Source organism: Carcharhinus amblyrhynchos, chromosome 29 (genome assembly GCF_965287045.1).
Source record: "Carcharhinus amblyrhynchos chromosome 29, sCarAmb.v2.hapA, whole genome shotgun sequence".
NCBI classification, from domain to species: Eukaryota; Metazoa; Chordata; class Chondrichthyes; order Carcharhiniformes; family Carcharhinidae; genus Carcharhinus; species Carcharhinus amblyrhynchos.
Window position 1 is genome coordinate 4,705,480 of NC_137352.1, and position 25,013 is coordinate 4,730,492.

At 46.9% G+C, this 25,013-nt stretch overlaps 1 protein-coding gene across 1 annotated transcript; it reads left to right on the forward strand.

The window, feature by feature from the left end:
- On the forward strand, nt 1-24,544 carry LOC145359938 (uncharacterized). The gene is made up of 7 exons (XM_080214816.1): nt 1-24; nt 9,366-9,428; nt 13,506-13,517; nt 15,582-15,716; nt 16,287-16,310; nt 17,831-17,982; nt 21,411-24,544. The coding sequence occupies exons 2-7, from the start codon at nt 9,368-9,370 to the stop codon at nt 21,639-21,641; spliced, it is 615 nt and encodes a 204-aa protein (XP_080070942.1). The 5' UTR covers nt 1-24; nt 9,366-9,367; the 3' UTR covers nt 21,642-24,544.
- The last annotated feature ends 469 nt before the right edge of the window (nt 24,545-25,013 follow it).

Sequence of the window (25,013 nt, forward strand, 5' to 3'; positions counted from 1 at the left end):
GCCAGGATCTGTGGGTGGAGAGAGGTTAGTTCTTGTAGTTTAGAAAGGATTGAGTTAATGAGCTAATCTGGGGGGCAGGGGCTGTTGTGAGCTGGGACGCGCCACCTGAAAGGGCAATGGAAACTGATTCAAGTGGAAATTAGAGAAAAGCTTGAAGGGGAAAATATTGCAGAGAAGGGGGGGGAAATAGTTGGACTGAGATGGGAGTGGGACTAATTGAAAAGCTCTTTCTAAAGAGCTGGCACAGGTGTGATGGGCAGAATGGCCTCTCTTGTCGATGTGGAATCCGACAGGTCTATGAATCTGTTGGCGTTTCTCTAGAATTTCCCACCAAGATTCGGATTTTCAGCGTTTTTCGGTTTTCTCGACTCCTTTCGTAATCCAGCTGTGAGAACATTCCGATGCCATTGAGCTAATTCACCTTGGGCTATGGCCAGGCTGTCACTCACGGGCCTCCTGCTGTTACAACATTCAACAGGAAACATGATCCACTCTTATTGACTGGGCAGAGTTTCCCCAGCACCAGCTGCTGGGTTCAGGGGTCTGGTGGGAACTGGGGGGCGGAGGGGGGGGGGTGGAAATCGGTTTTACACTGGGGTGGGGTGGCACAGTGATTACACTGCTGACCCACAGCACCCAGGGACCCGGGTTCGATTCCCAGCTTGGGTCACAGTCTGTGTGGAGTTTGCACATTCCCCCTGTGTCTGCATGGGTTTCCTCCGGGTGCTGTGGTTTTCTCCCACAGTCCAAAGATGTGCAGGTTAGGCAGATTGCCCATCCCAAATTACCCTTTAGTGTCAGGGGCATTAGCAGGGTAAATACAACGATTACAGGTAGGATTCTTGTCGGTGCAGTCTCAAAGGCCAAATGGCCTCATCCTGCACTGTAGTTTTTTTTAAGTTTATTTATTAGTGTCATGAGTAGGCTTATATTAACACAATATAGTGTTGTAGCAATGAAGTTACGGGGAAAATCTCCCAGTCGCCACACTCCGGCACCTTTTGGATACACTGAGGAAGAATTTATCATGGCCATTCCACCTAACCAGCACGTCTTTTGGACTGCGGTAGGAAACCGGAGTACCCGGAGGAAACCCATGCAGACACAGGGAGAATGTGCAGACTCTGCACAGACAGTGGCCCAAGTGCGAATTGAACCTGGGTCCCTGGCACTGTGAGGCAGCAGCACTAACCACTGCGCCCCCATGCCATCCGTAAATGTCCCACCAAGATTTGAACTCACATTGCTGGATTCAGAGTCCAGCATGCTCACCATTACACCACGGAACCCAGATTCTATAATACGATGAATTTCGGGCATGACTTCCAGCTGGTACCCCCCCCATGGCTGGTAGTTCACAGCTCCAGTCCAGGCAGCATCCTGGTGGATCTCCTCTGCACCCTCTCCAGTGGCAGAACTTGAGGTCTTTGCTAAGTGCGAGTAAGGGTGCGACAAAGGTTGTAGGGCTTGGGGGAGTTTAGGTGTGGGTTTGAGAGGGTGGGTTGCTGGGAGTGTGAGGTGAAGTTGGGAGGGTGGGAATGAGGGCGCAGGGAGGATGAAGCTGGAAGTGGGCTAGGGAGATTGGCGATATGAAGGCGTCTGGAGAGGAAAGGAAGGAGGCTAATGGCAGAGAGGAAGAGGTTGGAGTGAGGAAGGATGCAGGGGTGATGGGGGAGGGAGAATTGTGGAGGAAGGGGAAAGTCTGGGTGAAGATTCAAAGGAAGGTCTTGTGAAGTCAATGTCTGCCCCCTGGGGAATGAACTGAGGATGGTGACGGAAGGAGGGATGGTGAGTGTAGGAGTGAGGGAGCGGTGGGCGGGAGGGTAAAGGGTGCATTGGTAACAGTAGAAGGGGCTGGGCAGTTGGTGAGAATGGAGACAGACAAGGACCCCAAGGGTGAGGAGCTGAATGAGGAAAGGGAGTGAGGTTTTTCAGGGAGGTCGAGAACTGACACATTGATCTGGACATCATTGTAAAGGTTTGGGAACAAAGGGTAATGGTGGAGAGGTTGCAGGTTATGCTGGGGGGGGAGTGATGGAATGGTGCTGGGGGAAGGAGATGGGTGACAGCGGGCTGGAGAAGGAAGGAGGAACTGTTCAAAAACCTTCCTATTTTCACAAAAATGATATTAACAGCAGCCAGTGTGAAACTGACACAGAGGTGGTGTGGGGGGGGTGGGGAAGGGGTGGGGGATGGGGAGGGAGCTGGGTGAGGGGGAAGGGGTGTGGAGGGGGTGGGGTGGGGAGGGGGTGAAGGGGAGGAGAGGGGGCGGAAGGTGGGGAGTGGAAGGGGGTGGGGGTGGGGGAGAGGTGGCGATGTTTATATAATGATGCAGTCGACATTGTCTGGCGTGAATATAACCACGTAGCACAGCGACAGTGTCCACCTGAGCACCCACACACTCCACATCGCTCTCTCCCTCGGAAATTGTTGCCGTATCTCGGTAGCACAGTGGGTTAGCACTGCTGCTTCATAGCTCCAGGGTCCTGGGTTCGATTCCTGGCTCAGGTCACTGTCTGTGTGGAGTTTGCACATTCTCCCCGTGTCTGCCTGGGTTTCCTCCGGGTGCTCCGGTTTCCTCTCTCAGTCCAAAGATGTGCGGGCTAGGTTGATTGGCCAGGCTAAGAAATTGCCCCTTAGTGCCCAGGGATGCGTAGGTTAGAGGGATTAGTGGGTATAATATGTGGGGGTAGGGCCTGGGTGGGATTGTGTTCGGTGCAGACACGATGGGCCGAAGGGCCTCTTTCTGTACTGTAGGGATCTATGACATTGGCACTGGGGCTGGGGGAGGCCTGTGGAATTTTCAGCACTTTGCCTTCGGTGACTGCGCCCAGTGCCAGGCTGGGGCCTGGTAACCCCGGCTAATTGGCCGTCCTGCGGTGGGTAGATTGCTCCCTCTGCAGGGGGCAGAATTGTGGTGGGTGGGTGGGAGGGGGGTGTGTGTTGGGGATGTGTATGTGTGAGGGGTGAGTGTGTGTGTGTCAGGGGTTTGTAAGGGAATGTCTCTACTTTACACATGAGGGGTGGGTGTATGCATCGGGTTGGGGGAGGGGGGTGTAGGTTTGTAGGGGAGCATCTCTATTTCCACACATGAGTAATGAGCGTGGGGAGAGTTGTGGGGAGGGGGGAGGGAGGTTTGTAGGGCAGTGGATGTCTATACAAGAAAACAGAAATCAAGTGTGGAATGTTCCAGTCCAGCCACCACAGGAATGGTAGGTGGGTGGGGACACTGGTCATGGAAAGGTCCGTTGACCTCAGTTGGGGATTTCCAGAGTTGAAAGTCCGACGAGGCCTTTAACATCAAACTCCACTGCAGCTGGGTCAGGATCCGGGAACTGCCCCCCTTACAGCACTGCTGTGTCTGTCCAATTCAGGGTACTCCAACCAGCTCCTTCATCAAAGTTTCACCCAGATGCCTTTGTTTATGAGAAGAACAAAGTACAACACAGATAATATAACACAACAAACTTTATTAACTATACTTCAACCATAAACTACCCACTGTCTATACAAGAAACGCCCAGGATTTGCCTAAAGATGGTTTGGTAAGCTACAGATCCGGTTCCTCTTCGCGAAGGTGATTCTTGCTGGCCATTTCTTCCTTCCTTCCTCCTCTGGTCTCGTCCGGTCTTGGTCGTCTCCGGTCTTGAGTTTTCGCTCTCTGGGTGTCCGGAATGCCTATTTTATCCCTCTGTGGCCTCACGCTAGTTCCACCTGCCCTTAGCCTTCTGCCAATGGGAGTGTGGAGTTGTGGGGGTTGGGGGGTGGTGGTGGTTTGTCTCAATGGTCCAGTTGATGCTTTGTTGACAGGGCACCTGAGCACTCCCCCCTAACTCCCCCCCCCCCCCCCCCACACACACAGACACAGACACATACACTCACACCCTCGACCCTGGCCCCTGCCAGGTGCTATGGATTCTGGCCCCATCTGGGCTACAGATAATACACCCACGCTCGATAGGAGCAACGATCATTTGATGGGTTGTTAATAGGGCTGATTCAAACATTCCCTGGCAGCCTGTCTGACTTCTGCAGATCTGAACTTTGGCCAGATCTGATTTTCTGCAGGTTATTTGCTGGAACTGGCTGGAGTTTAATTTCAAGTGCCCAATTCTTTAATTTCAAATATCCGATGTTATTTTGGGCTCAGCGCCGCAGTGTTGTGGGCGTATCTGCACAACGTGGGCCACTGCCATTCAAAAGGGTGGTTTATCTTTTCAAGGGTAAGTAGGAATGAGCGAGCCAGCGATACCCACAGCCTGAGAATTAACACAAAAATAGAAATCTGCATGGGAAAGAGTGACTATAGGAGACGTCAGGGAAGGAAGTGAGTCAGCGTACAGTGCTGGTTTATAAAAGCATTCAACCACAACTCGAAGCAGGCAGATATTGTAACTGCTGTGCCTGTCTGCACCTTTGCAGTTTGTTGGAAGAATAGACATCAGATTGAGGTAGGTGACTCTTCTCAAAGAAATAGTCTGAAGTTTCATTTCTAGGTTGATAAGACTGAGAGTGGGAGACAGTTAAACTTGTGCAGAACCTTGTTCAGACCATGCGTGGACTATCTCTCCATAGTCCAGAAAGAATACACTGGGACCACCATGTGTACAGTATTAGTGTCCTTATCTAAGGAAGGATGTAACTACATCAGAAGCAGTTCAGAAAACATTTACAAGACCAGTACCTGGGTGGGTTGATCAGGCTAAGCTTGTATCTACTGGAGGTTAGAAGAGTAAAAGGTGACTTAAGCTCTTATGACTTGATTGAAACAGTAAAATCCTGGACAAGGTGGGTGTGAGAGGATGTTTCCTCTTGTGGGAGAAGCTAGAACAAGGGAGTCCTCTAAAAATTAAGTGTCGGTCATTTGAGACAGAGATGAGGAGAATTGTTTTTCTCACAAGAGGGTTGTGAGTCTCTTCAGAGAATCCCTACAGTGCAGGAGGAGGCCATTTGTCCCATCGAGTCTGTGCCAACGACAATCCCACCCAGCCCCTATTCCCGTAACCCCACATATTTCCCCTGCTAACCCCTTGACACTGGGGTCAATTTAGCATGGCCAATCCACCTAATCCGCACATCTTTGGACTCTTCTTGAAAAGGTGGTGAAAGCAGAGTCTTTGAATATATTTAAGGCACAGGTGGGTAAGCAAGGGGGTGATAGGTTATGGGGAGAAGGTGAGAAGGTGGGGCTGAGGTTACAAAAGGTGATGAATGGTGATGCGGGCTCGAGAGGCTGGGTGGTCTACTCTAGCTGCTACTATGCTGAGGTTGGAGGGGGAGCACAAAACAGAACAGAGATGTGATCCAGGTAGGGACTGGACAGGCTCTTTACCCCGGAGAGGAGAGGGGAAACCTAATAGAGACCTTTAAAATTCCCAAAGGGTTTGATAGAATCAACACAGAAAATATGTTTCAATCTGTGGGGGAGATCAAAATAAGAAATCATAAATATACAATAGTCACTAACAAAGTCAATCAAAAATTCGGGAGGAGTTTTGTTACCCAGAGAGTGGTTAGATTGTGGAACTCACTCCCACAGGGAATCATTGGAGTTAGTATCCTTGATATATTTCTGGAGAAGCTGGAGAAAGACATGAGCGGCAGAGGAATATTCTGATAGTGTCAGATGATGAGGCGGGTGAGAGGAATGTGCAAAATAAACATTTGCACGGATGAGGCATCAACTTGCCGGCTACTGTCAAATTTGACAAGATTCTACTTATAAATCACTCAAATGTTTAAACATCAAGCCCAGCACCTTACAGAGACAACAGTGAAAATTCTGAGAATGGAATGGTAACCCAGAGGGTCCCAAAATCTCTGATCGTTCTTGCATGATGTGGAGATACCAGCGTTAGACTGGTGTGGGCACAATGAGGAGTCTCACAACACCAGGTTAGAGTCCAACAGGTTTATTCGGTAGCACGAGCTTTCAGAGTGTCGCTCCTTCTTCAGATGAGTGAGGAGTTGTGTTCACAAAACAAGGCATACATAGACACAAACTCAATTTACGAAACAATGGTTGGAATGCAAGTCTTTACAGGTAATCAAATCTTTACAGGTACATACAGTGTGGGTGGAGAGAGGGTTAAGCACAGGTTAGAGAGATGTGAATTGTCTCAACTCAGAGGGAAAGTCAGGCAGAATGTACAGATTAACCTGCGTTACTCCTGGAGTTCTAACCCAATCCTTCCCCGCCACCTTTATTTTGTATCTGTCTACATGATTGTGCTCGCACTGAGGCTCGTGTGTGTAAATTTTGTGGTTAAAGTGTTGCGAAAGAGAAAAAAGGAGAGAGGAGGTATTACAATGCAAGAAAGTCTCAGTTTGCAAAACAATTATAAACAACACTGAATGTACATATGACTAAGATGAGCTGGGTTTGGATATCTGCTGAGGTGAGTTTACACTTGTTCAGATTTCATTGGGGTGAAGCTGTCCTATTAGTAGAATTGTTACTACATATTTAAGTTTCAAGATTTTCATGTCTATTTCCACCCTGAACATAATTCTCACTGGAGGACTAAAGATCACGCTCCAGGACTGTCCATAGCCCTAGCCCAGCTGACCCAGCAATGTGGAAAAGTACCCCGCTATATCCCTGTCGACTAAATTTCCAATCAAGACAATTACTGAGCAATCTGTCTGTTCACCAGTGGAGAGTGTCATTGACAGAACTACCCCCAAACAATAGTTACTCAGCAATAACCTGCCCACAGATACTCAGCTTAACTGACTCTCCTGATGAAGGAGCAGTGCCCTGAAAGCTCGTGATTCTAAACAAACCTTTTTGACTTTAACCTGGTGTTGTGAGGCTTCTTACTGTGTCCATCCCAGTCCAATGCCGGCATCTCCACATCATACTTCATCAATGACCTTCCTCCCATCATAAGGTGACTGGTGACTGGACAATGGTTTGCATCATTTGTGACTTCTCAGATACTGAAGCAGTCCACGTCCACATGCAGTGGACAATATCCGGCTTTGGGCTGATAAGTGGCAAGTAACTTCTGTGCTGTATAAGTTCCAGCCAATGACCACCTCCAACAAGTGAGAATCATACCATTATCCCTTGACATTCAATGGCATTATCATCCCTGAATCCACCGCTACCAACATCCTAGGGGTTATCATTGACCAGACACTGATCTGGACGAGCCGTATAAATATTGTAACAACCAGAACGATCAGAGATTGGGAATTCAGTGATGAGCAACTTAGCTCCTGGCTTCCCAAAGCCTGTCCACCATCTACAAGGCACAAGTTGGGAGTGTGATGGAATATTCTCCACTTGCCTGGATGAGTGCGGCCTCAACAAACTCAAGAAGCTCAACACCATCCAGGACATAACAACCCCCTTTGATTGGCACCACATTCACAAACATTCCTTCCCTCCACCACTGATGCACGGTGGCAGCGGTGTGAACCATCTACAAGACGCACTGCAGTAACTCACCAAGCGAGTTGAGGCACTGCTGAACTGTTGAAAGTGCATTTTTGGATGTTCTCTGGAGTGATGTAAAATATCTCATGGTATTTTTGAAGAAGAGCAGGGTGGGGAGTGGGAGGGGGGTGGTGGCAGTGTTCTCCCTGGTGTCCCACTCAATCATTATCCCTCAAGCAGTTCATCTGGTCATTATCACATTGCCCTGTGTGGGATCTTGATCATGATGTGGGTATGCCGGCGTTGGACTGGCGTAAACACAGTAAAAAGTCTGACAACACCAGGTTTTAGTCCAACCGATTTATTTGATAATAGACTCACAAACTTTCGAGGTTTCCGTCTTCGTCAGGTGAATGGAGAGTTCTGGCCTCAGACAGAGCATATAAAGCACAGACAGTTCAGAGATTAGAATTCTAATCAGTAATCTCTGAACAGTCTGAGCTTTATATGCTCTGTCTGAGGCCAGAACTCTCCATTCACCTGACGAAGGGACTAACCCGGAAAGCTTGTGAGTCTATTATCAAATAAATCGGTTGGACTAAAACCTGGTGTTGTCAGACTTTTTACTGGGATCTTGATTGCAGCACTGGTTACACACATAGGCTGGGAAGAACTCTGTGAAACACACAATGTGAATTCAAGTCTGCATCCTTTGATCAGCGCGAATGAAGAACGACTTGTCAAACCTCAGTGCCCGTTAGGTGAGCGGAGGCACGCCCACCATTCACTGAGAGATAAAGGAGAGTAAAGTCCAAACGGGAACAAGGTCAGGCGCAGAAGCCAGGAGCAGCTGAGCAAACTCTGGGATTTGCGAAAGATCTTGTCCCATCATTGAAATGGGGAAAACTAATTTCTGAAATGACTTTATATGGTGCAGTAACTGTGATTGTGCAGGCACAGAATGACAAGGCACCGTGTCGTTTACATCGGGGGGGGGAAGGTGCAGGGGGAATGTTTGGGGGTGAGGCCGGTGGGGGAAATGGGGGGGGTGGGGATGGGGGGGGTGTGGGGGCAGGGAGGAGGGGTGTGTGTGTGGGGGGGAATGGGGGGGTGTGTGGGGGGCAGGGAGGGGGGGTGGGGGTGCCATGGCACAGGCTCCAGCCCAGCTCAGTTCCGGGGAATCCAAAGAAACCGTGACCCCCTTTTTCACTGCAGGGGCTGCCATAAAGCGGGTAGGTTTAATGGGCTCAGTGACACTGGGGGAGTTTGGTGGGGTGGGGGGGGGGGTGAGGGGGGGCTGGCAGTCAGCGGCGGGGGTGGGTCCGTGGACAGAGGTGTGGGTGGGGCGTACGGGGGAGGGGGTTGTGATCAGGTGGGAGGGCTTGGGGTAGGTGTGGGTCTGGGGGTGGAATCCCCTAGGGGGCTGAGGGGTGGGGAGAGTCCTAAGGTGGGGGGAATGAGGATCGGGGCAAGGGTGGAAGGTCCATGGTGGCAGTCAGGGGTGTGAGGGGAGACCCTTGATGGAAGCTGAGAGTTGGGTTTGGGGAGAGACCCGTGGCTGGGGTCGGGGGGGGTGGGGGGGAGGGAGGGGGGGGGGGTGTTGGGGGGTGGGGGGGAGGGAGGGGGGATCCCATTGGGGCTGGTCTGGATGTTCACAACAGTTACTCCGAAGTTAGAAAAGGGTTTAATTCTTCTAACGCTTTCTGAGTAACTATTAGTGTAATCCCGGCTGAACCATGGAATATTTGAGAATTAAACTACATTTCTAGATGGTTCCGAGTGTGGTGCAATTGTCCAGGGGAAGTTAGTGTTTCTTGCAATTGTTGCGCAAATCTTTACCCTGAAACTACCGAGAGAGATTTCTGTTTTCCCAGCGTATCTTTGAGCTGACCCTGGGGATCCCGGACATTCCAACTCAAGGTAACAATTTAATTCCTTTTGTCCTTTCATTCTCAATGTTCTTCTGTCTTTTGTTTTCAAGAGATGGAAAAGCAACAAAAACTGACACCAGTGGATCTGAAGGATGGCATCTTGTGGCTGGAAGGTGAGTGTTTTGAATGATTCACATTGTGAGTTTAGGGAAGGGCAATGAAACCAATAAACCAACTCAGATCTTTCCCAGTGCAGGGGGTGGAGTCTGGTTAAACCCAGCGCCCAGAGTGACACTTGATGTCTCTGCTAACACACTCAGAATTCTGGACGAATGTGTTCACACACAGACACACACACAGAGTCACACATACACACAGGGGCACACACACAGATATGCACAGACATGGACAAATACACACACATACATGCAGCCACACAGACACATTGATACACAGTCATGCACAGACATACACACACAGACATGCACTCACACACAGTCTCATACATACAAACACACACAGATACATACACACAGGCACACAATATGCGCAGAGACACACACATGCACACACGTGCAGCTACATGCAGATATATACACACACATGCATGCACACAGATACATACACTGGCACACAGACACAGGGAACGCCAGTTACGCTAGTTAAGCCGGAAGCAGCGTGCGATCAATAATTTGCAGTGGAAGCCACATAAGCTACGTAACAGAGTCAGGATTTCCTGGTCAGTTCTTGCAGTCATCCATAGAGCTTTGATTGCTGCCCTCTCAGACTTTCACTGCTCATGGATTTGAGATGAGTAATTCCACAGTTTTCTTTACTCAGTGATTGCCAAAGTCAGCACTAATGCTGACTCAGAACAGAAATAGCAGGACAGTAACCCTAAATAAATGGCAGCCTGCTACCATTTAAACGAAGGCAGATCATTTAGAACGACGCCATTCATCAAAATATTTTTAATTCACTTCTTTGTATAAAGAGAAATTATAGTATTAACATGCAAATAAATCAACAATAAATGTACTCGTTAGAGTTTAGAAGGCTGAGAGGGGATCTTATAGAGACTTGCAAGATCATGAAGGGGCTTGATAGGGTAGAGATAGAGAGATTCTTTCTGCTTAGAAGGGAAAACAGAACTAGAGGGCACAGTCTCAAAATAATGAGGGGGGGGAAGCAGTTCAGAACGGAATTGAGGAGGAACTTCTTCACTCAAAGGGTGGTGAATCTCTGGAATTCTCTGCCTGTTGAAGTGGTGGAGGCTACCTCGCTAAATGTATTTAAGTCACGGGTAGATAGGTTTTTGGTAGGCAAGGGAATTAAGGGTTATGGGGAGAAAGCGGGAAAGTGGAACTGATCCACTTCAGATCAGCCATGATCTTATTGAATGGCGGGGCAGGCTCGAAGGGCTAGATGGCCTACTCCTGCTCCTAGTTCTTATGTTCTTATGACAGACACATTGATACACACTCATGCACAGACAGACACACACAGGCACTCACACACAATCACATACACAGACATACACACAGGCACAACACACACAGACACACAAACAGACACACACAGATGCACACACAGATATACACTCATGCACATATGGTGATGGAGTGAGATGATGAGAGATGGAAGGAGACTGGAACTAACTGGAGCGAACAGCTCTTTCCTATGCCAAAGATTTGAGGCAACTCAATGTAACTATTTCAATTTAACAATCCTCTTCACAATTTAGTTGAAGTATTCAGTGTTAGTTCTTAATATCACATTCCATTAATAATAAGGCCTCTCACATGGCACCATATCAAATGCCTTCTGAAAATCGATATGTGCAACTTTCATTGTAATCCTAGAAATGATGCTCTATTAATTCCACAAATATCTCTGGGTACATGTGTTAAGGAGGTCCTATGGCATATTGGAATAGCATTCCTTTTCTGAGCCAAAAGCTCTGGGTTTGAGTCCCACCCTGGGACTTGATGGTCATCATGATGTTATGGTTCAGGTTAGACACTCTGATGTGTTTTATGGAGACTGTCTCGATCGTAAGTTTAGCACCTTGAATTTGGCTAGGATAAGCATGAGTGGTTTCACTTCAGGTATGATTCAAGTGATCCACCAGGGAGCCTTTATCAAATAAAGTTTACTTAAGAATATATTTAACACGTACAGTAAGAAAATGAGGAATAACTTATTTTGTTTCTCGATTATAAATGTTAAACAAAACAACCACAAAAATGCATAACCCTTAACAAAGATATCTAATGTGTTCTAATCAAACCCTTACCATAGACAAAACCCTTTAAACAGCTTCAATATAACAAAGTTTACTGCCCATGTGATAGTGGAAACTGAGTCCTTTGGTTCAAGTCTGCAGACCTCTGGTTTCACCCAAACAACTTGGAGACAAGACAACTTCCCAAAACACCAGAGAAACTCTGGTCGAGCCCCCAAAAACAGCAGATTCTCACCCGTCAGGAACATAAGATCTTATTTTCAGCTAACCAGCAGAATGTTCAAAACAACAGGGAGAGAGGGAGAGCACTGCTTTTTAGTTTGAATTTAAGCCTCTGACAGTGCAGCACTCCCTCAGCACTGACCCTCTGACAGTGCGGCACTCCCTCAGCACTGACCCTCCGACAGTGCGGCACTCCGTCAGTACTGACTCTCTGACAGTGCGGCACTCCCTCAGTACTGACCCTCTGACAGTGCGGCACTCCCTCAGTACTGACCCTCTGACAGTGCGGCACTCCCTCAGCACTGACCCTCTGACAGTGCGGCACTCCCTCAGTATTGACCCTCTGACAGTGCGGCACTCCCTCAGCACTGACCCTCTGACAGTGCGGCACTCCCTCAGTATTGACCCTCTGACAGTGCGGCACTCCCTCAGCACTGACCCTCTGACAGTGCTGCACTCCCTCAGCACTGACCCTCTGACAGTGCGGCACTCCCTCAGTACTGACCCTCTGACAGTGCGGCACTCCCTCAGTACTGACCCTCTGACAGTGCGGCACTCCCTCAGTACTGACCCTCTGACAGTGCGGCACTCCCTCAGTACTGACCCTCTGACAGTGCGGCACTCCCTCAGTACTGACCCTCTGACAGTGCGGCACTCCCTCAGCACTGACCCTCTGACAGTGCAGCACTCCCTCAGTACTGACTCTCTGACAGTGCAGCACTCCCTCAGTACTGACCCTCTGACAGTGCGGCACTCCCTCAGTACTGACCCTCTGACAGTGCGGCACTCCCTCAGTACTGACCCTCTGACAGTGCGGCACTCCCTCAGTACTGACTCTCTGACAGTGCGGCACTCCCTCAGTACTGACCCTCTGACAGTGTGGCACTCCCTCAGCACTGACCCTCTGACAGTGCGGCACTCCCTCAGCACTGACCCTCTGACAGTGCGGCACTCCCTCAGGACTGTAGTGAGGTTTTCGACCCTTGGTTTTTTATGTTTTATTCTCCAGATGAAGCTGTTTTGTACATTTCCTTCTAATTACAAGGTAAGAGTTAGACCCATTGGGTGAGGATTCCCAACCACGCTCCCCCCAAAACCCGAAAATCCCCCCCGAGGTTAATGGACCTTTGCATGTTTGCAGCCCCCACCCCCTCCCACACCCCAACACCACCCCACTCCCCCACCCACCCCCAACCACCCCAACCCCCCACCCCATCCCCACTCCCCCCCACACCCCCCCACCCCCCCAACCACCCCAACCCCTCACCCCATCCCCACTCCCCCCCCTACACCCCCCCACCCCCCAACCACCCCAACCCCTCACCCCATCCCCACTCACCCCCACCCCCCAACCCCACCCTCACTCCCCCCCCCACCCCCACTACACATTCCCACCCCTTCAACCCCCCACCCCATCCACCCACCCCACCCCTACTCCCCCCACCTCTCCCCCCTCCCCCTAACCCCCACCCCTCCCCCATTTCCCCCCCCACCACCCCAACCCCACCCAGTGCGATTCCCATGGCAGCCTGAACAGGAAAATTTCCCCCTTTAAGCCTTAACTGGCAACTTTATTTTATTGTCGGATATTTTATTGGTGTTTATTTTATTGTTGGATTTTTTATTGGTGTTTATTTTATTGGTGGATATTTTTAATTTGATTTAATGGTGTGATTTTACAATGCAGTAAATTGTGAGAGAGATTCAGACTGACTTGTTGCCGCCATCAGCATTTCAATAAGTTCTTCCTTTTCTCTTTCATGACTTGTGCTGAAATGCAAAGAAATTCCAGAAGGTAAGATGTGAAAAATTTCAAATATTCAACATCTCAGGGCTGTAGATTCTCAGTTCCAGCCTTTAATTGGACTTCAATCCTCGCCATAACAATTCAATATAAAGTTCCTCGCTGATATTTTAACACAGTTGTCGATTGCTTTGCATTATTTGTGTAAATACGTTCAAGGAAGTCTCACACCCACAATCTGTAACTAAACCGCGTGTCCTGTCCTCAGGATGTTACAAGCCCCAATGAAATGCAGTTGCTACGATAATGTCAGAGACACAGCAACCAAATGTGTGCACAGTAAGATCCCACAGATGTGTGATAATGACCAGGTCTCCTGCTTTCTTCCATAGAATCCCTACAGTGCAGAAGGAAGCCATTCCAGAACACTGTGCCACCCTCTGACAGTGTGGCACTCTCTCAGTACTGACCCTCTGACAGTGCAGCACTCCCTCAGCACTGACCCTCTGACAGTGCAGCACTCCCTCAGTACTGACCCTCTGACAGTGCGGCACTCTCTCAGTACTGACCCTCTGACAGTGCGGCACTCCCTCAGCACTGACCCTCTGACAGTGCAGCACTCCCTCAGCACTGACCCTCTGACAGTGCGGCACTCCCTCAGTACTGACCCTCTGACAGTGCGGCACTCCCTCAGTACTGACCCTCTGACAGTGCGGCACTCCCTCAGTACTGACTCTCTGACAGTGCGGCACTCCCTCAGCACTGACCTCTGACAGTGCAGCACTCCCTCAGTACTGACCCTCTGACAGTGCGGCACTCCCTTAGCATTGACCCTCTGACAGTGCGGCACTCCCTCAGCACTGACCCTCTGACAGTGCGGCACTCCCTCAGCACTGACCCTCTGACAGTGCGGCACTCCCTCAGCACTGACCCTCTGACAGTGCAGCACTCCCTCAGTACTGACCCTCTGACAGTGCGGCACTCCCTCAGTACTGACCCTCTGACAGTGCGGCACTCCCTCAGTACTGACCCTCTGACAGTGCGGCACTCCCTCAGTACTGACCCTCTGACAGTGCAGCACTCCCTCAGCACTGACCCTCTGACAGTGCAGCACTCCCTCAGTACTGACCCTCTGACAGTGCGGCACTCCCTCAGTACTGACCCTCTGACAGTGCGGCACTCCCTCAGTACTGACCCTCTGACAGTGCGGCACTCCCTCAGTACTGACCCTCTGACAGTGTGGCACTCCCTCAGTAGATTTGATTACGTAACATCTTGACTCCAGTCGCCTCAGCCTCCATTGGCCCACCAGCATTGCACACTCCAGCCTTCCCATTGCCTAGTCAGAAAGCTAACACACTCTTCATTATCCAATATTTCCTTTCAATCTCAGACTTTTTATTATCCATAACTATAATGTTCAAAGAGTTTTGAAAAAAAACGTAATAGTTCCCAAGTGTTTCTTACTTGGAGATTAACCTTTAATTCTTAAGGTGGTGCAGTGGTTAGCACTGCTGCCTCACAGCACCAGGGACCTGGGTTCAATTCCTGGCTTGGGTCAGATTTTGCATGTTCTCCCTGTGTCTACGTGGGTTTCCTCCAGGTGCTCTGGTTTCCTCCCATGGTCCAGACATGGGCTTGTTAGATGGATTGGCCGTGCCTGCCACTATACCTCCGTGCCGCCCCACACGATCCCCTCTCATGCTTCTAAACTCCAGCAAATACAAGCCCAAACTGTTTAATCTCTCTTCATTAGATACAGTAACTTCATTGCAGTGTTAATATAAGCCTACTTGTGACACTAATGAGTAAACTTTAATTTTAAAACCCTTTCATCCCGGAATCATTGCTCATCCCCAAATGGCCCTTTGTAAAGGTGGTGGTGAGCTCCCTTCCTGAGCTGGGGTGGTTTTCGGAGGTGAAGAGGATGAGTTGATGGAGTGGTGGGGATGCTGCGGAGGGGGGAGACCTGGTGCTGATGGTACTCCTGTGTCTGTGACGGAGGCTCCGATCCTAGCAGGGAATTCCTGTTTCCAATTCTGTGGAACTTGTGGCTCTGGAAATGTCTGTACTTGGCATTGTTCCCAGTCTGTGAAATGGTTTCTTTTCATTTAGGTTTCGAGAAAGATTGTCTCGAATTTTCGTGCAAGGAACTCGTGTTTTTGCGGGATCGGCTTCATAAATTGTTGGTATTCACAGATAACAAAACAGCCGAATTTCGAGACTTAAATGAGAAACAAAAGGCCGAAGGTATTTATTTGCGTTGGCAAATTTAAAACTGGAATATTAATTTCATGTTATCCAATCTCAAGTCCTAGTTAAGGTTATATTGTTATTTTTAAGGGGCTTGGTGTGTACTTAGTGGGGACGGGTGATTGAAAAATCCAAATACGTCAACGGGGATAAAGTGGAAAGGGTCGAAAGCTTCAAGTTTTTAGGTGTCTGGTTCACCAACAACCTGTCCTGGTCCCCGCGTGCCGACACTATGGTTAAGAAAGCTCCACCGATGCTTAGCCAGCGACATTCAAATCCCATGAGCAAATTTTAAAAACCGTGAGTTTGCTGTTGCGAAACACCTGCTGTAAAACCAAAGAATCCATTACGTTCTTGACTAACCTGTTTGTAATGAGGTGTTTACAATGACTTGTGCACCTGAGTTTCCAACTCCTTCTGTTCTTCCGCCCCACCCAGTCTGCCCCCCCCCATCGTAAAAAAAAAGATTAGTTAATTACAGTAAAAAGGAGGGGTCATGTGAGCACTCAGATGTTATCTGCTGATTTCTCAATTCTGTCACTAATCTGAGTTTTTTTTTGTCATTAGCGTTGAGGCCCAATGCATTGAACGGTAAGTGATTGAACCGATTGGATTGCATTTTTCTTGACAATTTACTATTCGTTGCTCCGAAACACTTGCCTCAATTCTCCAATCCCGGTTCCCTCGAACATTTGAAGTGGATGGGGGTGGGGGGGGCTGCGGTTATTATAACCTAACTCACCAGGAGGGAACAGGATGGGCTTTTTGGGGAGAGGAATAGGCTGTTGGCCATTTTGAAGCCAAATCATTGAAGATAGAAAGAAGAAGGTAAGTCAGGGAGGGATGTAAAAAGGCATCTGATGTCACCAACCAGCTGGGCTAGAATGAAATAAACTCCTGCTTGGGATACACTTACGGCAGCTTGCCTGTGTAGACCTTCTGGCTTAGTGGCTAACTGCAACATATGGGGAACAGTGGTGAGCACTACAGCCAAGGGCAGGGATTTGATCTGTTAGACCGCAGTCAGAGTCATAGATATGACCCTAAGAAAACCTCTCGACACCCTGAGGCTCGGCCTTAACTCTGGCTCTGTGGCCGTTAACCAACACTTCACTCAAATAGCACCTGAGCATCAGTCAAAAGTACGGGAAGACAATCATCAGAGGAATCACAACCCAGCCACATCTTAATCCATCTCCATCTTCTAGGCGGTTGTGTTTGTGTGTGGAGGAGGAACTGCTGCATAATCTGTTACAATGCAGAGTGATGGAAGCGAGTTTTTAAAAAGTTTCAGTATTATGTTTAACAATTTTCCATTCTTCAGAATGCACTCAATCACTTTTGGGTTTAATTGACCAATCCGTGCTGATTATAAACTATTTTGCCCTATCTTCTTAGTCGAAACTGCTCATAATTCTGAACACCTGTATTGAATCTAGTAGCTTAAAGTTTATTTATTAGTCACAAGTAGGCTTACATTAACATTGCAATGAAGTTACTGTGAAAATCCCCTAGCTGCCACACTCTGGCCTGTTCGCGTACACTGAGGGGGAATTTAGCACCTAACCCAGCACATCGTTTGGACCATTAGAGGAAATGCACGCAGACACGAGGGAAAACAGGCAAACTCTGCACAGACAGTGACCTAAGCCGGGAATCGAACCTGGGTCCCTGACGCTGTGAGGCAGCAGTGCTAACCACTGCATGCCACCATGCTGCCCTAAGCTCCCTACTCTAAGGAGGAATCCAGTCTCTCCACATTAGCTCAGAGGTTTCAACATAACCCAACTCACCAGGAAGGAACAAGACGGATTGAGGCCATTCATTCCTGGAACCATTCCAGCAAATCTTCTTTCAACAAGACTTTGACTTCCTCCCTAAAGTGAAGCACCTGGGATGGGTCACAAATCTTGTTGGGGCCTAACCCAGTATTTTGGCACAATGTATTTTACACTTCTATCCAAAAGAACTTTAGATAAGCAACCTTCTCAAATTTGGCTAGCCAGCTTCATATTTTTGTACGTCCGTATGTTTCCTGCAATCTCAGTTACAGAACCATCACTCATGATTCGGAATTGATATTTTTCGCTTTGTTTTTGATCATTTTGCAGGTATCAAATTTGAATTAATTAGCTACGAGGAAGTGGAATGCCATAATAGTTGTAATTTTCGGAAGCCTTCGTTTCCAGTTTCCTTTGTGGTACAACACAACTCAAAGACGTATCAAATGTCATGCAGCCAGTCCCCAAGAATTGAGTTTCAGGTAGGTGCAATCCAAAAGTCATGAAATCAAACCTCCACCAGTGCCCTCAATGCTTGATCTTCTGTTACTCACTGTGAGGGATGGAACTTGTTTCCCCTTCTCCCACTCACTATTACCAGAGAGTCACCAGGCCATACAGAAAGCCTCAGATCCAACCTGCCTTTGTGTAGGTTAGAGGTGCCACAATGACTCTGAATGTGCCTTGGGTCGGGAATAGCTCAGTGCTGGGACTCTCGCCTCTGAGTCAGAGACAGAGAGTGATGAGGACATGAAGATTCCCACTCCGTGTGGCAATGAGCTCCATCTCCTCGTCCTTGCCAACATTTCTTTGAATTTTTTCATGGGTTGTGAGCATTCCTGGTGAGAAAGTGAAGGTGGGCTACCCTCTCAAACTGCAGCAGTCCATTTGGTGTAAGTGCCACCAGGAAGGGGGCTGCAGGATTGTTGTCTGTAGGACTACTTTCCCCATTGTGACATAAGCAACCAGATGATTGTTACGATGACTTTGCTGGGATGACGGGGGAGGTTGTACCATTGTCATATCCAGTGCCTAGAGTGTTGCTGTGTGGTCTGTCAGGTTTTATTCCTATTCAACTTTTCTGAATCACATAATCCTATAGTGCATCGAGTCTGCACTGATAACAATCTCACCCAGGCCCTATTCTCGTAACCCCTGCGAATCCCCCGACACTCGGGTCAATTTAGCACAGCCAATCAACCTAACCCGTGCATCTTTGGAACGTGGGAGGAAACTGAAGCACCCAGAGGAAAGTCATGCAGACACGGGGAGAATGTGCAAACTCCACACAGATAGTGACCCAAGGCTGGAATTGAACCCAGATCCCTGGTGCTGTGAGGCAGCAGTGTTAACCACTGTGCCACCATAACCCAGGCCCAATCCCCATAACCCCAGGTATTTTACCCTGGCTAGTCCCCCTGATACTAAAGAGCAATTTAGCAACGCCAATCCACCTCACCTGCACACCTTTGGACCCGGAGGACATGCAGACATGGGGAGAACATGACCCAAACTGGGAATTGAATGCTGGCACTGTGAGGTAGCAGTGCTAACAACTGTGCCACCGTGCCACCCCATTTCCTTAGTGAACTAGATGGATTTTTATCGTAATCGATTGTTTCATGGTCGTGTTTACAGAGATTAGCATTTAATTTCAGCTGCCACGATGAGATTTGAACCAATGTCTCCAGAACATCTGTCATGGCCTCTAGATTACTCATCCAGTGTTGTAACCCACTATATTACCAAACTGCTGCACCTGTGAATTCCCCTAAGTTCTTTATTTGGCCTATTACTGACCATATTGTATTTGTGGTCACTAATTCTGAGCATATACACACACAGGTGAAGAAAACATGCACCTCTGTCCATTTGAACCACTTCAAAGACGTGTGGGTTAGGTTGATTGGCCATGTTAAAATTGCCCCTTAGTGTCCTGAGATGTGTGGGTTAGAGGGATTAGTGGGTAAAATATGTCGGGATATGGAGTGGAGCCTGGGTAGGATTGTGGTCAGTGCAGGCTCGATGGACCAGGTGGTCTCTTTCTGCACTGTAGGGTTCTATGATTCTATGAGTCATCATGTCAACGACCATTATCAGGTCTCTGCTTTGCCTTCTCAATAGAAAAGAGCCCCAGCCTGTTCAACCTTTTCTGATAGTGGCACCTTTCAGTTCTGATAAGGTCTTTGTAACTCAATGTTTCAATATACCTTCCCTCGTACAGAGATCAGAACTGTGTACACTGTCCTCCAAGTGTGCTTGAACCAGGGTAGTGTAAAAATAGAACATTATCTCGCTTCTTTTGTATTCTCTTCCTCTAGAAATAGACCACAGTACAGCTTTTGGTCTTACCAACTTACATCACTATATTTAACGATTCCTGTATCTGCATTCCCTGGTTATTCGCCTGTCTATGCTATTTAGTTTAGAGTCATAGAGGTTTACAGCATGGAAACAGGCCCTTTGGCCCAACCTGTCCATGCTGCCCTTTTTTAAAACCCTAAGCTAATCCCAATTGCCCGCATTTGGCCCATGTCCCTTCATATCCAACTTACCCATGTAACTATTTTTAAAGGACAAAAGTGTACCCGCCTCTACTACCACCTCTGGCAGCTTGTTCCAGACACTCACCACCCTCTGTGTAAAAAAAATTGCCCCTCTAATTGTACACAACTCTGGTGCGGCCGCACTTAGAGTACTGTGTGCAGTTCTGGTCCCCACATTACAGGAAGGATGTGGAGGCATTGGAGAGGGTGCAGAGGAGGTTTACCAGGATGTTGCCTGGTATGGAGGGGAGGTCCTATGAGGAGAGACTGAGGGATTTGGTGTTGTTTTCGCTAGAAAGAAGGCGGTTAAGAGGGGATCTTATTGAAACATATAAGATGATTAGAGGTTTAGATAGGGTGGACAGTGATAGCCTTTTTCCTCGGATGGAGAAAGCTAGCATGAGGGGGCATGGCTTTAAATTAAGGGGGGGTAGTTATAGGACGGATGTCAGGGGTAGGTTCTTTACCCAGAGGGTGGTGAGGGATTGGAATGCCCTGCCTGCTGCAGTTGTAAATGCGCCTAGTTTGGGGGCGTTTAAGAGATCCGTGGATAGGTTTTTGGATGAAAAGGGATTGGTTTAGGTTAGTGGGTCATTGTTTTTTAACTGGTCGGCGCAACATCGTGGGCCGAAGGGCCTGTTCTGCGCTGTGGTGTTCTGTGTTCTAGACACTTTTGTATCTCTCCCCTCTCACCTTAAACCTATGCCCTCTAGTTTTAGACTTCCCTACCTTTGGGAAAAGCTATTGACTATCTACCTTATCTGTGCCCCTCATTATTTTATAGACCTCTAGGTCACCCCTCAGCCTCCTACGTTTCAGAGAAAAAAGTCCCAGTCTTTCCATCCTTTCCTTATAACTTAAACCATTGAGTCCCAGTAGCATTCTAATTACTCTTTTCTGCACTCTTTCTAGTTTAATAATATCCTTTCTACAATAGAGTGACCAGAATTGCATACAGTATTCCAAGTGTGGCCTTACCAATGTCTTGTACAACTTCTACAAGACATTCCAACCCCTGTATTCAATGTTCTGACCGATGAAACCAAGCATGCTGAATGCCACCTTCACCACTCTGTCCACCTGTGACTCCACTTTCAAGGAGCTATGAATCTGAACCCCGAGATCTCTTTGTTCTGTAACTCTCCCCAACGCCCTACCATTAACTGAGTAAGTCCTGCCCTGGTTCAGTTTACCAAAATGCATCACCTTGCATTTGTCTAAATTAAACTCCGTCTGCCATTTGTCAGCCCACTGGCCCAATTGATAAGATCCCAAGTTTCTTAAAGGCAATGTTGTCACATGGACTTAGAGTGAGCTTTCCTGGATATACCGTGACACATTTGATGTTTTCTTTTTAAAAACAGGAGCTGAATACCTCAGAAGAAGAGATAATAGATAGTAGGAAAAGCAACATCCTATTCTACAGGAAAAATATGGGACAATTCTCAGTGTTTGAGTCTGACTTTGTACGTGATCACTATCTGTGTGCGGAGTTCGAAAATGGACTTTATAAATTAGCATTAAAGTACGTGACAACAAATATCGATGAAGGAACTCACCTGGAGTTAGGAGGAGTGAATAAAGGAGGCACCTAAAAACTAGCTGACATTGCCATTAATATGCTAGCAAGTAAACAAAAGCTTTCAAGAATAAGCTGATAATGTGTGACAGTAGGATGTTAGGTACCTATGCTTTCTATCTTAAACTGTGGTTATGCCAGGTATTCCATTTTTTTTTGGATTGTAAATACATAATTATTGGTGAATTTTAAGGAAAAAAGCCTTGTTCAGTAGCTGCCCTGGGAAACTGGAGTGCAGCCAGGTACTGAGGTGTTAAGCTGTCATTTTACAAGTTAAAGATGCTTTAAAAAGTGCACATGTTTTATGTAGAGAAGGGACAAGTTAATATGGTAATTGAAGACTCTTTTTCAGAAACTGGAAATTATATTGTACTGAGCTGTTGTAACAATTACTTTTAAGTACTGGATACAGGAAAAAGTTCCTCAACTATATTATGTTCATAATTACATTTTGCAACTCTTTTTATCCTTATATAAACATTTACAGATAATTTTAAAGCTGTTATGGTGTGGTTCAGAATTAAAACTATTTCACAAAATAAGTTTATTGTAAAAGTGATTTGTGGGGCCAATTATAGCTGTGTCATTGTAGGCTGTGTTGTAAATATTGTGACAATACATTGCCTTTACAAAATGTATTTGGATCATCTTTTATTGGTGCTGCTTTGTCTGTATCCGGCAGCTCATGTTGTTCCTGCAGCAGCATAATTGATCCTAATTGCTTAAATGTTTGTTTTAATCTGGGCTAATGCTGTTCTGTTATTTTAGTATTTTCTATTGGGGTACTTAGAATGGGGCTTGATTTAGTGTTTTACAGAAAAAGTCATTGACTGGCCAGGGCTAGGCTCACAGAGCAAAACCCAGTTCAGTTGCTGCTTATGATTGTTAGACAAAAGTAGCTCTTCCTCTCTCTGAAGACTGGAGACTGCTGTATGGGAGGCAAGTGCCTTTGGGATTAAAAGCCTGGAAATCTAGCATCCATGTGGGCATATCTGGTTTTGGTGCTAATTGGTTCTGAAGTAGGACTTATGTCTATGGGGATATTGCTTAAATTGGAACTATAGTAATAGATAGCTGTAAAGAATTATACTTTATCATGTTTAAGTATTTTAATTGACAAAAATTATGCTAATTCACATTCTAATTGTGTTCTTAAATAAAGTTTGTTTGAATAAAAGCTTCCTGTGGGTAAATAGAATCACACCTGGAGTGAAACACCTTATACTCACACAAATGCCAAAATCATATAAAGGGTGGCACAGGAGTACAGTGGTTAGCACTGCTGCTTCACAGCTCCAGGGAACTGGGTCCAATTCCCAGCCTCGGGTCACTGTCTGTGTGGTTTGCTCATTCTCCCTGTGTCTGCGTGGGTTTCCTCCGGGAGCTCCGATTTCCTCCCACAGTCCAAAGATGCATGGGTGAGGTTGATTGGCCATGCTAAAAAATTGCCCCTTAGTGTCCTGAGATACATAGGTTAGAGGGATTAGCGGGTAAATATGTAGGGATATGGGGGTAGGACCTAGGTGGGATCATGGTCAGTGCAGACTCGATGGGCCCAGTGGCCTCCTTCTGCACTGTAGGGATTCTATGGTATCTAGGCTAACTTCACAATATACCTTGGAGTGTCTGATCTGGCCCCCAACACTGGTAACAGAAAGATCTTCGCTTTTACCTAGGTGACTGCACAAACAACATTGCATGTCATATTGTATTCCCTGTTTGGCTGTGTTAAAGAAACATATTTCACTTGTGCCTGTTTGTTTTGCAACACAGGTTAAAGTCCAACAGGTTTATTTGGTATCACGAGCTTTTGGAACACTGCTCCTTTATCAGGTGACTGATTAGCTGATGAAGAAGCAGCGCTCTGAACGCTCCTGATACCAAATAAACCTGTTGGAGTTTAACTTGGTGTTGTGAGACTTCTTACTGTGTCCACCCCAGACCAATGCCGGCATCCCCACATCATGCCTGTTCTGCTTTAACAGAACCAAACATCAGAGGATTATAATACCAGGCCATTGTGGCACAACTCACCTCAAACTGAGGTGAGGAGAAATTTCTTCACCCACAGGGTGGTGAATGTGTGGAATTCACTACCTACAGAAAGTAGTTGAGGCCAAAACACTGCCTGATTTCAAGAAGAAATCAAATATAGCTCCTGGGGCTAAAGGGATCCAGGGATATGGGAGGAAGGGAGGGGATCAGGGTATTAAATTTGATGATCAAAATAGATGGTGGAGCAGGCTCGAAGGGCTACATGGCCTACTCCTGCTTTTAGTTCCTATGTTTAACTTCATAATATAACGGAGTTTCTCACCTGGTTCCAAACAATATTGTTGTGTTTTTGTTTTCTGTAATGAAACTGTGCCTTTTAGAAATATATTTATATCAAGTTTCTTGTAAGAAGCAATGTTTTGTTGCAAGGAATTGATTTGTCTGGGGAAAGAATCAAGCAAGTCCATGCTGAGACTGCAGGATAATAACTTATTTTAGTTAATGGTGCGTCTGTCTAAACACAGTTAATGCATTTGTGTTTACTTGGTTTTCCCCTGGGGTTTTCAGAGTAGAGGTTTGATTAGGTTGATTAACAGAGTCATGAGCTTAATGGGAGGAGCTAAGCTTGAAGTAGGAAACACAGTTTCTCCATTTTTTAAATAAGCAGATCCTGTCTGGTTCTGAAAGAAGGAACATGTGTCTTTCTCTCTGTCTTTCTCTCTGGAGGTTATCTGGGAGCTTTAGTTTGGCAACCTAAGTACAAGCACATAAGCCTGTGTGTTGCTAGCTGATTTTGAATAGGGGTTTAATTCTGTAAGAGGAGTATTGTTTGAATTGGAATTTATAGGGATAGGCTAGTAATTAAGAATTGTTCCTTGTCATGTTTAAATATTGTTCAAATGTGAAAGGTTAAGCTAATTCATTTGTTATAGTTAAACTGTATTGTTAAATAAAGTTTGTTTACATTAAAAGCTTCCCAGTGTGTCATTACAATTGTGGCTGGAGTGAAAATCTTCTCACATTAATGCCAAAATAGCAAATTGTTGGGGTCTAGTCTGACTTTACAATAAATCTTGGGGTTTCTGATCCATACCCTAACATCAGTTTCCATTGTTTACTGCCCAGATTTATTCTCAATGCTGTTGGAACAGTTGCCAAGATCAACTGACCTTTCAAATAATTTCTGTCAACATTGTACCTTGGTGTAGTAAAAAGCCCTGATATTTCTGTAGAGTCTTAATACATCGCTGAAAAGCAACACACCATTCATTCACTAACAATTGACTATTTTGAATGCAATCACTGGTGTTACGTAGCAGCAAACAGCAATGAGGAGAATTACCAATTGACTTATTCACTTTGATATGGCTGAATATAATTTTTCCTTACTAGA

Bases quoted from the DNA above. Each gene is read 5' to 3' on its own strand.
- LOC145359938 (XM_080214816.1), top strand. From the start codon at position 9,368: ATGGAAAAGCAACAAAAACTGACACCAGTGGATCTGAAGGATGGCATC. The intron at 15,717-16,286 runs GTATTTATTTGC...TTTTGTCATTAG, and splicing joins TGAGAAACAAAAGGCCGAAG to CGTTGAGGCCCAATGCATTG. The intron at 17,983-21,410 runs GTAGGTGCAATC...TTTTAAAAACAG, and splicing joins CCCCAAGAATTGAGTTTCAG to GAGCTGAATACCTCAGAAGA.